The following is a 12048-nucleotide window of genomic DNA, read 5'->3' as shown; positions in this document are numbered from 1 at the left end:
TTGCACTGCACTGACAGGCAACATCCAGCTGCTTTTCCTGCTGTAGCTCTGAATCAGCCACCTGCGGCCAAGCAGCTTCCTTGGGGGGCTTGGGAAGGGGGTGCACCATCATCCTACAGCGTTGCGACACGGTTGCCAAACAACCAACATTGCTCTTCAGCCCTAAACACCTATTTGCCAACACACAACATATGGTATTTTATTCACATACTTGTGATTATATCTCAAAATGACAAATCGCTTTAGCTGATATAGAGAACAGCTAGAGAAAAAAGTATGAAGCTATTCGGGGCATTTCCTTACTTCTAAATGCCTGCAGCATGAGTTTTGCACATAAACATTCCTTTTTCATACTGCTTAATGGGACACACTGTTGGGTTGCTATTTGCCGGATTTGGGCAGTCTTCAAAGTCATTAAGCAGGTGTGCTAATACCAGATCTCATCCCTGCCACCAATTTTGGTTCCCTGGTTGTGTCTCAGCCAATATTGTCTTGATCAATTTAGGGCAATTACATACAGACTTCCATATGTATACATACCTTGGGCCCTAGATAACTCCCTCCCCAAAGAGGCATTATATCCTGACTTTTGACACTCAGGTGATTGTTTTAAGGACACATCTTTGCTTTCAGGATTGCATGTTGTTTTGAGTTGTTATTGATATTGTGCTTTAAGGCTGTAAGCCACCCTGGGGCATTAGGGTGAAATGTGGACAATATATTAACAACAATGGCCTTAGACAGTAATATTAGGCAAGTAAGACATTTCTCATAAATACTAAGGTTCTGAATCAGCTAGCAAGTCCCACTGGTGGAAGTCCACACAAAAACCTTCACCACACAAGGGGACCTTCGCTCACCTCTTCCCTCTGTGTACCCCTGCCATTGGCTGCCCCCAGAGCAGCACAAAGGTGAAAAGTGGATGGAACTGTTTCATCTGGCAGAATTATTGCCATTGTGCTATGTGGAATCCCTCTCTAAGTGTTTCCCATGTCCAGTAAGCTTTATTAGCTAGGCCAGGGTTTTGGAAACATGGGTCTCCAGCCGTTTTGGGACTACAAATCCTATCATCCCTAGCTAGCAGGACAAGTGGGCAGTGGGAAGCCATGGAGAAGGGACAGTACCAAGGCAAAGGAAATGACCTTGCTGAAGTGTGTTTGTGGCTGAACGGAGCCTCAGAACAATGGACTTTCTAGTTTGTATTGAAAGTTCCAAAGTTGCTTATGGACAACAAGCTAGGAAAGTTCAATCTGCAGCTGAGACACACAGCAATCCTAGGCAGCCAAAAGCCCACCAACAAGGCCCCAGTTAGTTATCCATAACAGCACTGCTTTTGTAAAAAAATAAAATTCATGAAAGAGGGTGCAGAAGTTTTCACCACCAACCTGCTTTCTTTAGGCTGAAATTGAACGGAAGACTTTTTTTCAGTAACACATGAAAACCCTCCCCTGTTCTTACATGCAGAAGCGGCTTGATCCATAAACTGTCATTTGTGTGAACAGCTTCTATGTTCATGCAAAGTTTGACTTATGCCTTATTCCTCCCCTCCACACGCACACTCTGTGGATAATTCAAATGCCTTATATTAATGATGTGTTGCTTTTGACCCTGCATTGCAAGGGAACAAACTGCAAGCAAGAACTAGCCCATCCCGTTCCTGTCAATTAAATTGGAAGTCTCAAGACCCTCAGATAACTTAATTGAACAGATTAATAGACTGCAGCAGGTGGCATGTTTTAGCATGAAAACATTGCCCTTTTCTACTGAACCACGCCAACGATACGTCATTTCTAAATTTAGATTAAAAAGGAATTGTAGTTAAAGGAAACCACGGTCGCCCATTGAGGTCAGTATACATCTAAACCAAGGAAACCTATTAAGTGTATTGCATTAGCCCTCGTTTTCACAGAGCCAGCCTCTACGGCACCCATGCATCAAACCCCTTAAATGTTATATTCTCTCAAGATCATATTGTGACTGTCTGGATCTTCTGTCAGTTTGTATAGACTTTGTGACCTGTAAGTCAGACAAAGAAAGCCAATGCCAGGAGCACTTTTCATGGCAATATTAACTCCTCCACGTGACATATGTTTCTGTTCAAGAGCCGTGCTTCTAAATGCCACCAAAATCTTACAGCAGGGCATTCCGAGGCTGTGCCTTTCTGGCTTGACCCATGTATCAGAAGGCATATGCTTAACTTCAAGAGTGTCCTTCCTCCTATCCTTACCTGCACGTAGCCACCCTTTTCCACTGCTGGCATGAGTTTTATGCCCTACTGACTTCCACACTAATTACCTAACTAACTACCTTATAAGAAGCTACCAATTAGAAAGCATATTTGGAGCCTCTTACGGAAACAGACATGATATTCCCAGAATGGGACTGGCATCCCTTTCCTTGTCAATAGGTCTTCCTTTGACAATGGGTGCGTTTCAATAAGCTGGAGGACGAATTCCCCACCTGCCCCGAGAGGGACCATCTCTACTCCTGCAAAGCTAGAACTCCTAGTGGCCGTTTTCCCTTACATAGGAGCCTCCTCTTTGTTCTCGCAATCAGCATGAGCTGTGTAAACGTTGTAAGTTACAGGCACACACGCCAGGTTTTTATTGGCTTAGCAGTGTTTTCCCCAAAGAACTTTGGGATCCGCCTTTCTGTGCAGGGGGCTAGAATAGGTAATGGAAACTTCTCCACAACTTCTCCTAATCACACTTCCCAGGATTGTTTATGAGAAGCCACAACAGTATAAAACCAAAATAAGTATCTGGTGCAGATAAACGGCTTTGAGTATTTTTCTTGCAATCAAGCAGTATATGCATGTATGAAAGCAGTATGCTCTGTATGAACTGTGACTGGTCAGGAGGCTGCAAATCAGAGCAGGGAACCTATTGCTTTCCAGGTGTTGTTGGACTCCAACTCCCAGCATGGGATGATATGAGTTGCAGTCCAAAAACATCTGGAAAGCAATAGGTTCCTCATCCCTTCTGCCTTTCCAGCATTTGAAGGGCAGGCCGTCATTTGGCTGTAGCACTTGTAACATGCTGGAGTTGACTTTTTCATCAGATTTGCAATGGTTAAACCAAGCTTCAGAATGGTCCAGTACATTAAAGTTGCCTCTCCAACCCCCAACCCCCACATTCTGGTTCAATGTATATTTTCAGATGCCTTGAACCATATGCAAATCCAGAGTTCAGGAAATACCAGTTCAGCACATGCACTGAAAAAGTTGAACCATCTTGACTTCAACATGTAACAACCATTGTTTTTTCCCCTATTTAAAAAAACACCACCATGCTATTTGAAACATCATCAAATCTGGGTTATTTCTGGTAAGTCAAGGTTCCATTTATCTTTAATTAGCCCAACCGTACATAAATATCTTCTAGATGAGCATCACACGGACACTTATTTTTGCATGCATATGGCATTTCGTTAATAAGAAAAATGTGTTTTCAATTTTCCACAGCGCAAATAGGAGAGGCAGACGCCAGGTGTTTTTGTGTTATTTTATCTGAATAGTTGTGACTTATCTAACTCAATCAGATTGCAACATGGGACCTGATTCACTTTCACCAACCCGTTCACTTTGTACAGCATGACCCACATCATTTACTTACAGACTTTCGGAGGCAGGTATTCATTTGGAAATTAACCACTGAGATGCAGGCAGTTTGCTGCTGGGAAAAGACCTCTCTTTGGCAAAGAGGACAGAAAGGCAGGTGCCTGCTTGGATGCCCGGATACCAAGAGGTGCTTGCTCTCATGTCACTAAATTCAACCTTTGCATAATGGGTCTGCCCTCGAAATGAACAATGTTAGCATTACACCAAATTAAGCCGCTGTTTAAACAGGAGCGCAGCAATGAGAGCACAGTGATAGCTAGAACATCATGTTATACTTCTGTCTTGTTTGTTTATCCAGCACGGCTCTGAGTCATTTTATACCCTGCAATGTATAGAGCAAAACGAAAAGAAAGGGCTTCTGGGCACATGGATGGGTGGGATCAAAAGCTACATTAAAATAAATGGATGCAGTTCAAAGAAGGGGAATTACTGCTGGGATTGATGAAATTCTTGAAAAGAAGCATGCCTCCAAGTCATTTGGGAGCAAAGGCAAGGGGGAAGTAGTCCATATTGCATGTCTTTCAGGCTACAGCAACTTGCATTGAACTTTACTAAGTAAAGAATAGATGTATAGAATTGTGCTGTAAATTTCACAATTTATGAGTCAATTTGTTGAGTTCCAGAGGTCAACTTTTGTTTGTTTTTGAAATGCAGGGTGCTAGCAAAGCTGTCCTGTTGGTATCCTATTAGTGGGGATTCATTTCCACCACTAACCCCCCCCCCCATCACTCTTGCAAATTCATCCAGAGATCCTAGCACTCACTCTGCCTAAACTGGACTCAGAGTTTATCCTGATTCCACCCCGCAGTTACTGTCCTATCAAAATGTATCATTCACAGGCACATATATTGACATTCTCGCACACTTGTCACCAGAGCAGTGGTCACTCCCAACAGGACAGAGTATGCCACATCACATCCTTGTATGTGTCCTTCGTCTAAAACAACTTTGCTAACATTCACCCTTTACCAACCCTTCCCCTACCATGCCTCGCCTCTCACCATGAACCTTATTTCTCCCTCTCTCCCTTATGTTGCCCCTGTACTGTTGAAAGTTCGAGTACAGAACTGTAGAGTTGGAAGAAACCACGAGGGTCATCTATTCCAACCCCCTGCAATGCAGGAATCTTTAGCCCAATGCGGGGCTCAAACCCATGACCCTGAGATTAAGAGGCTCATGCTCTACCATGGGGCAGGGTCCTAGTTTGCTTCTGCTCATGGATAAAGTGCCAAGTAAACGGATGGCAAATGTGCAAGCAATAATCAAGTCACAGTCACCGTTGGTAACATGGGGCAGAACCTACACTTCGCCACCATCTAGCCTTGGTTACAGAGCAACTGGAGCGCCTGCATTAAGTGAGCTACAACCAACTCCACCACGGTCATATCTCACCCACAGCCGTCCCTCTTATCAGTTCCATTTTTATTGGTGCGTGGGGCAGGGACCAAAGGACCTGCATCCCCACAGTTCCAGCCCACTGAAGGACCAAGGAGAAAGGGACAAAGCCCTGCAACTCTTCATCCCCTAATTAGCACGCGTTTAGCCAAGAGGGACGATCCACATTTACATAATCCTGAATCCTGCTCCTGGAACGCTGCAGCCAGCAGAATCAAAGGAGCTGGATCTGAAGTCAGGTTAATCCTCCCGCAAGTTCCATAGCCAGGTGGCTTCGCCTCAAGGGCAGTTCGATGCCACAATTCCCCGAACGTGGGGCTCTGCCTCAGAGCTTTTTCTCTCTCGTTTCAGCTTGGGAGAACGCAGGACTGAGAAGGCAGGAGGGTAGTGGGTGGAACCAGGGCAGGATAACTGCCCCTCGTCCCCGTTGGGGAAAGGACTGTTCTTTATCATTCATATTTATCAGCTGGTTCAAGCCAGCCGAGCGGCTGAGACCTTGAACCTGCACCCCATCGCTCCAGATATTTGGGGGTGGGGAAGGAGGTGTCTTTGTAGCAGTGAACTAAATTAACTCTGCACTCGCACAGAAACTCTCGCCCGCTCACTCATTGCTTGAAAACATGTGGTAGGTCCTGGTTCGAACTCAGCCCTTGGTATCCATCCCTCCATCCTACTGCCTTACATTCACTGCTCTGAGTGAACCCCACTGTCAGACGTATCACAGTGCTGCGGGACGTTTGGTCCAGAGCAAAGGCAAGAGTTGGGGGCAGCTGGTAGGAATCCCAGATACTCTTTCTACAATTCCCAATTTGAGAGGGGTAAATCCATCCAACCTGCACCAGGTTTTCTCGTGGGTGTTATTACAATCACCACGCTTAGAGAAATAATGAAGCAGAAGAAGCCGCGCAATAGACGTTGCAGACAAATGGACCTCGGGAAAGTTTGTGGGGGAGCAATGAAGAAAGGTGATTCCATTTCCTCCAGATCGTCCCTCAACGCAAAGTTTGAGGGAACACAACCGCGTGCTCCCCCTCCCCACAGATGTTCGTCTCCTGGATGTCACCCCCTCTTCCCAGAGGCTGGGGGGTGGGTTGTGTTTCTTTGGTTTTCGCTTCTCCTTAGATCCCACGTGCCAACCTTGCCCCTTCTCAGTGTGCCTTAAGTAGTACCCGGAGTGTCCTTGCTGCGGAGCAGAGGTCGCTGGAGGACCCCGTGGCGCCCCAGTGGTTCCTACCGGACAGAGAAGGTAGCAGGGAAACGGATGCTCGACCCAAACGGATACCCGTCTCTCAATCCGGTTAACTCGTTTGCTCCCCCGGGTTTGGGTGCGGGGATCGAGATCACACAAAAGCCAGCTCGGAGGGTGACCTACTGGAGCCCTTTCGCACGCTAAAGGGGTAAAGGCAATCCCAGCGGCCCCGATCCCAAGGCAAGAGCCCGTCTCCGCAAGTGAAACTTACCAGCCATGCCCCACCGCTTGTCCGTGGCGTTCTCAAAGCCCATTTCCCCGCACTTGGGCGGCAGGCGCGGATCAGAGGAGACGGAGGAGCCCTCGCCCTCCAGGATCCGCTTCATGGGACGTTCTCCGGAGCATCTTCCCGCTCTCCAAACTCCTCTCTGACCACCTGGGGCTGGGAAGGAGTTCGGGCAAGCCGCTGGCCACCGCTCTGGGGGAGGGCGTGTGTGTGTGTGTGTGTGTGTGTGTGGTGCGGGCACCCAGTCCTCTTTCTTCCCCTGATGTGCTTCCCGCTCCTACTAACTAGCGCGCGCGCACTTTTCTCCCCAATGCAAGAAAATCAGCGAGGCAACCCAGGAAAGGGGGGGAAATGATGTAATGGCGCCTCACCCAATCATTAGGGCGCTGCGAGCGCTACTTTTCCTCCTCTTTATTGTTCCCCTTCAGCCTGGGAACTGGGGCCGCCGCTGGAAAACCGGGGCGGGGAGTGGAGAGACCAGGGGAGACACCCACGAGGTCATCCGTCTCACCACTCACTCGGCACGCTATCTCCACTATTTCCTCGGGTCAGAGGGGTCTCCCCATCCAGCCACCGGAGCGAGGCGACCTGGAGAAGCCTCCCCGCGCTCCGCCCTGGCAGTAGGGAAAGCTTGAATGAGCGCGACCTGGAAAGGACGCTTGCTCACGTCTGTTTAAGCGGAGATGGGTGGCTCTGCTTGCGGACAAAGGCGTGCTCTAAGGCTGTTGGGAGGAAAGCTTTCACGTCCGCGAGCTGGAGAGGAAATTGAGAAAGGCGGTTAAGCCCTGATTAAACAGAGGGCCGGGGTGGCTCCGTCGGCTCCCCTGAGCTCAGAGCAATTTGCCAACTCCGGTGGAGCGAAGCGTGTCTGTTCTGGAAACTCTAGGGAGGCTGGTTGTTATTTTGGAAGAAAGCGCCCTGCCAGTTCCACGTCCGGGTGCTTTCAGGACCAGAAAGGCTAAAGCGCCCGACAGGCGATTCAGCACTGGACAGCTCCTCGCGGAGCGGATCGCGCAAACGAGCCCAACCACGCAGCTGAGCAGCGAAGAGAGCGTTGCTAACGTCGCTCTCAAGGTTTCCTCATCTCCCCTTGGCTGGGTTTTGAGACTGTTGGCGTCAAGAGAGCCCTCACTGTAGGACTTGGGGGCAGAAGTTCAAGGTCCCATTCTGCAGAAAAAGGCCCCAGACGCAGCAAGGTTCGTTTATTGCATTTTTAAGGAAGTGTGTATACACTGTGCCATCTATAAAACAAAGGGCTCCATTAGCCTGGCGTCTAATACTACTACTAGGCAGGCATCTAATATGACCCAACTGACTCTGTGGAGCCACTCTTAGCAAGAGGCCTTCGTAGGGTAGCAGCCCAGAGACTGGGAGTCCCTGGTGCCACCTCTGTCATAGCTTACATGGCGAGTGAGGGATACTGCTGTGTATTAGCCTCAGGTCTTTATGCAACCTACAATATGGAGATAATGCGGACCTGTCTCAGATGCAAAGGTTACTGACATAAGAGATGGCCTCTGAAGTGCTACATACAACAGTGGCCAGCTCTGTCCAATGATGACCACTGTTGGTGTGGAAAGCTTGCCATCGAAGCAGTCAATCCAGTAAAACATGGGCTGGGGATCTCAGGGACAAGTGTAACCCTTCATATGCACACACACAAAAACACATTTCATTTCTGGACCACTTTATGATTTTAGGGGGGGGGATCTCAAAGTGGTTTGCAACACATTAAAACATCAAATAAAACAACCCAGAAGAAAACATTACTGGAGAAAGTAAAATATAAAGTATAAACACATGCACATGCACACACATAAAATAAAATAAAACTACAAGTTTGGGTAGACCTACCTAAACAAAGAAGTTTTTGGCAACTGCTGAAAACAATGCAGTGAAGGCACCTGCTTAATATCAATGGATAGGGAGTACCAGTGTAGGTGAATGAACTGGCTTCACTGCCCCCCCCCCCCCGCCCACAGCATTCCGGAAAGGCTTTTCTATTGGTGCCAACCAAGACCTCTATGGTTTACTATTAGAACTATTTAGGGAAGGCTGGGTAAATTTTAGTGTATTTTTTATCTCTGTTGGAAGCCGCCCAGAGTGGCTGGGGAAACCCAGCCAGATGGGCGGGGTACAAATAATAAATTATTATTATTATTATTATTATTATTATTATTATTATTATTATTAATGAGTAAAGACTCAGAGCCAATTCTAGCACAGCACAGTTGTGTTGAAGATGAAAAATACTGGGAATATGAACCAGCATAGAAACTGTGTTTAGCAATTTATCATTGTACAATCCCTAGACCACCTACAATATTTTTTGGGGGGGGGGTTGTGTGTTCAGGTTATCTCAGCCCCCTTCCCTGAATATTCAGGTTTTGTTCTTAGAAGAAGTAACCCCTTAGCCTTTGTACTTAATGAGATATATGATACATACCTCCTGAATGAAAGCAATGTGATTGACAAGCACTTTGAATATATGTTTGAATTTTTGTATGTTTTGTTTTGTTTACATTTGCTCATGACAAGAGAGTCTCAAAAACAACTTATAACACAAATGTAAAAAAAAAAAGCCAGCAAACTAAAACTGCCCCTCCCCATAAACAGCATAAGCCTGATCACCAATGGGTTAACCAAGTAGAAAAAGAAAAAGAAAGTAAAAAATATTGATAATCAAATGCCAGGAAGAAGAGGAAAGTCTCTGCTTGGCACTGAAAATATGTTAATATAGGAGCCAGGCAAATCTCATCCGGGAGAGTATTCCACAAGTGAGGAGCCATCACTGAAAAGGCTCTCCAAGCTTCTGCCAAAGGGAATGCCTCTGGTGTTGAGCTCAGGGCCCAAGTAAGCACAAATGTAGTCAGTAAGTTGAAGGCAAGATCTAGCCATAAAGAGGCACATTTATGTCCACTTATCGCAAAAGAGATTTTTGTGATTAACTATGGGAGGAATGTGGTCTAAACCACTTTAAATCTACTCAGCTATTTGTAGTAAGAAGTTTGCTGTTGCATATGGGCCGATGAGCACTTACTGTTCCCAAACCTAACCCTGCAGGAAGCCATCTAATTAGACTTTAATTTGATTCTGACCTGTTTTTAGGAGGTAATTTAATTATTGTTTGATTTTATCCAATGTTTTATATTTGATGTTAGCTGCCCTGAGCCTAACTTTGGCCAGACAGGGCGGGATATAAATAAAAGTTTTTTGTTGTTATTATTATTATTATTATTGAGTTACAATGGCCTTCCTCCATAAAGCTCCCCTCTATAGGTCTGAACCCTGCCCTGAATTGCTGGAATGGAAAACTTGCAATGCATGCAATCCTATTAAGCAAGGACACTTTCGTTCATTCCCCTGAGATGCAATAGGATCTACCTTAAATCCCTCAGTTATAAGAGAATCTCTTCTAAGGAGCCACTTGGTAAGAACAGCAGGACTCCATCACTGCAGCAGAACCTGTGATAAATCCTCCAGCTCTGGGGATAAAATTTCACTCCAGAGGCATAGCATCAAGTTGTTTTTATCACTTCTTTCTCTGTCTCTCATTCTGCTTTCCTACTCAGATTCCTCAAATACTCCTGTCAGCACAACAGATCAGGCAGACGAGAGATCAGTGATGCTATAATAAAAAAACAGGGAAATACATCCACAAAGGCAGCAGCTGTTCACATTTCAGCAGATGACACATTGATCTGAAACCCTGCAATTTCACCTGACATTCATTTTAAATATTGATGGGGGAATTTTTTCTTCTCTCTCTCTCTCTCTCTCTCTCTCTCTCTCTCTCTCTCTGCACCTTTCTCCCCCTCTCCCCGCCTCAAATGTCATTGTAGGTTAATGCACACACAAAAGTATTCTTAACTCAAACTGTTTAGTGGTCATCTTAAACAGAACACTTGTGGATAGGCATCACTGGGGAAATCTGACTCTGGAATTCAGTATGCGGCATATCTCTCCATAGAACAGCCACTCACAATTCAGCACCACGGACAGAGGGTCCACACCTACACAACAGAGAAACTTGTAATGTGGGGAGCTGAAAGAGACATTGCTTTGATTCATTGCTTGGTTTATAATAAAAGCACCCCTTGAAGTGTGAATGAAGTGGAAGCATATACATTACTCAGCTCTTGAAGAGGAGTCTTCTGAGATGTACACCAGATGTACCTCAAATAAAACAGAAGAATAACCTATATTAAGTTAAATAAATGATCTCCCTGCCATTTCAGACCTAGCAACCTGCTCCTCCAATTTGTAGGGCAACCACAATAAGAGTTATAGGTACCAGTTCATCTTATCCAATATAGTCCATTGAACCATAAGACTCTGAAGGGGCATTGCCTTTCCAGATCCCTCACAGGAGGAAGATCAATGGTCTCTTTTCGCTCCACCAGGTCTAGCTAATTTGATTTGGGAGTCAAGTGTCTGGAAGCCAGATTAATACTCCTCATCCAAACTGGGCTGGTTACTTTCCCTCTCTCTTGTGGAACCCAGTCTCTCTATCACCATAAAACTAGCGAAGTTGAAATTGCATTGTGAGTGGAATGAATAAGAATCATGGACAATGCTCAGCAGACTTTCGCAGGGAACAGGCTATCCATTTAAAAAAAAAAAGACTTCTGTATTTTTCACACAGAACGAAGTTTTATATGACAAAGTCCACTTTTCCAGAAATGAGTTGCCACACCTCAACAGCTTCTTTGCTCCCTTTATGTCAATTCCTCACTTGCATGTGGTGGTTTGTTAGTGAAATAAAAGGAATGACAAAATTCAGTTCCCTTCCTGACATATTTTGACGCATATCCTGACGCATTCCCAGTGGAGCCAGTTCCAAGACAATTTGGTGCCTGTGGCAGAAAATCCAAATGGTACCCTCTCTCCTACTAATTAGTAGGGAACATTACTCTACCAAGATGTTCTGCTGCACAAAGTTTATTGAAAGGAAAAGAAGGTGCATTGTCTGTTTGTAACTCCAGCTCTTTGCAATGAGGTCTGTGCAGGAGAACTTCCTGGTTGATTATTTCTTCCTGAGATCTATTGAACTCTCTGCTTCTCACTCTACTGCCCTTAATGACACCCAAGACAAGTCACCTGAGGCTGCTGCCTCATCTTGCCTCATTACAGGACTCCCAAGCAGACAGCAGGACTCCCACGCACGTCTGAGCCCCAGAACCTCTCCTTTGAGAAATGGAGCAGATTTTGTGGAACCCCTTGTTAAGAGACTGTCATTATTTCAAGAACCCAGAATCTAAAGGGACATCAGCTAAGGGGAGGAGGGGGGGGGAGCTGAGCTTGCTGTCTCAGCTGTGCCCTTGCATGGAGTTTCCTGCCCTGAGAGACGAAGACATTTCTGAGTCACAGCAAAGATAATAACATATTGTAATAGAGGCCATTTTCACTCCTGTCACTTTGTCAGCGTTAGACACTTCAGATGCTTCATTCAGTCTCTGGGAAAGGTCAGGCACAGAAACTGCTTGCTGCAGCTCCTATTGTGCTTCTCTCCACCTACCTGGGACAAATCCATCTTCCCTGGACACTGGAGGCAAGGCA

General features: G+C 45.9%; 1 protein-coding gene across 2 annotated transcripts in view; it reads right to left on the bottom strand.

Moving 5' to 3' along the window:
- The window catches only part of CHRM4 (cholinergic receptor muscarinic 4), a 47898-nt gene extending 40815 nt beyond the window's left edge, over nt 1–7083 (bottom strand). For both annotated transcript variants that reach the window (XR_014567203.1, XM_083751094.1), the window contains exon 1: nt 6475–7083. Coding sequence is in view for 1 of the 2 variants with exons in the window: in XM_083751094.1 (XP_083607220.1) it covers nt 6475–6589 (115 nt within the window). In the remaining variant the exon portion in view is untranslated. The remainder of the gene's footprint in view (nt 1–6474) is intronic.
- Between the last annotated feature and the right edge of the window lie 4965 nt (nt 7084–12048).

Source organism: Podarcis gaigeae (genome assembly GCF_964106915.1).
Source record: "Podarcis gaigeae genome assembly, chromosome: 1".
NCBI classification, from domain to species: Eukaryota; Metazoa; Chordata; class Lepidosauria; order Squamata; family Lacertidae; genus Podarcis; species Podarcis gaigeae.
This window is presented reverse-complemented; position numbering and strand designations above follow the sequence as displayed.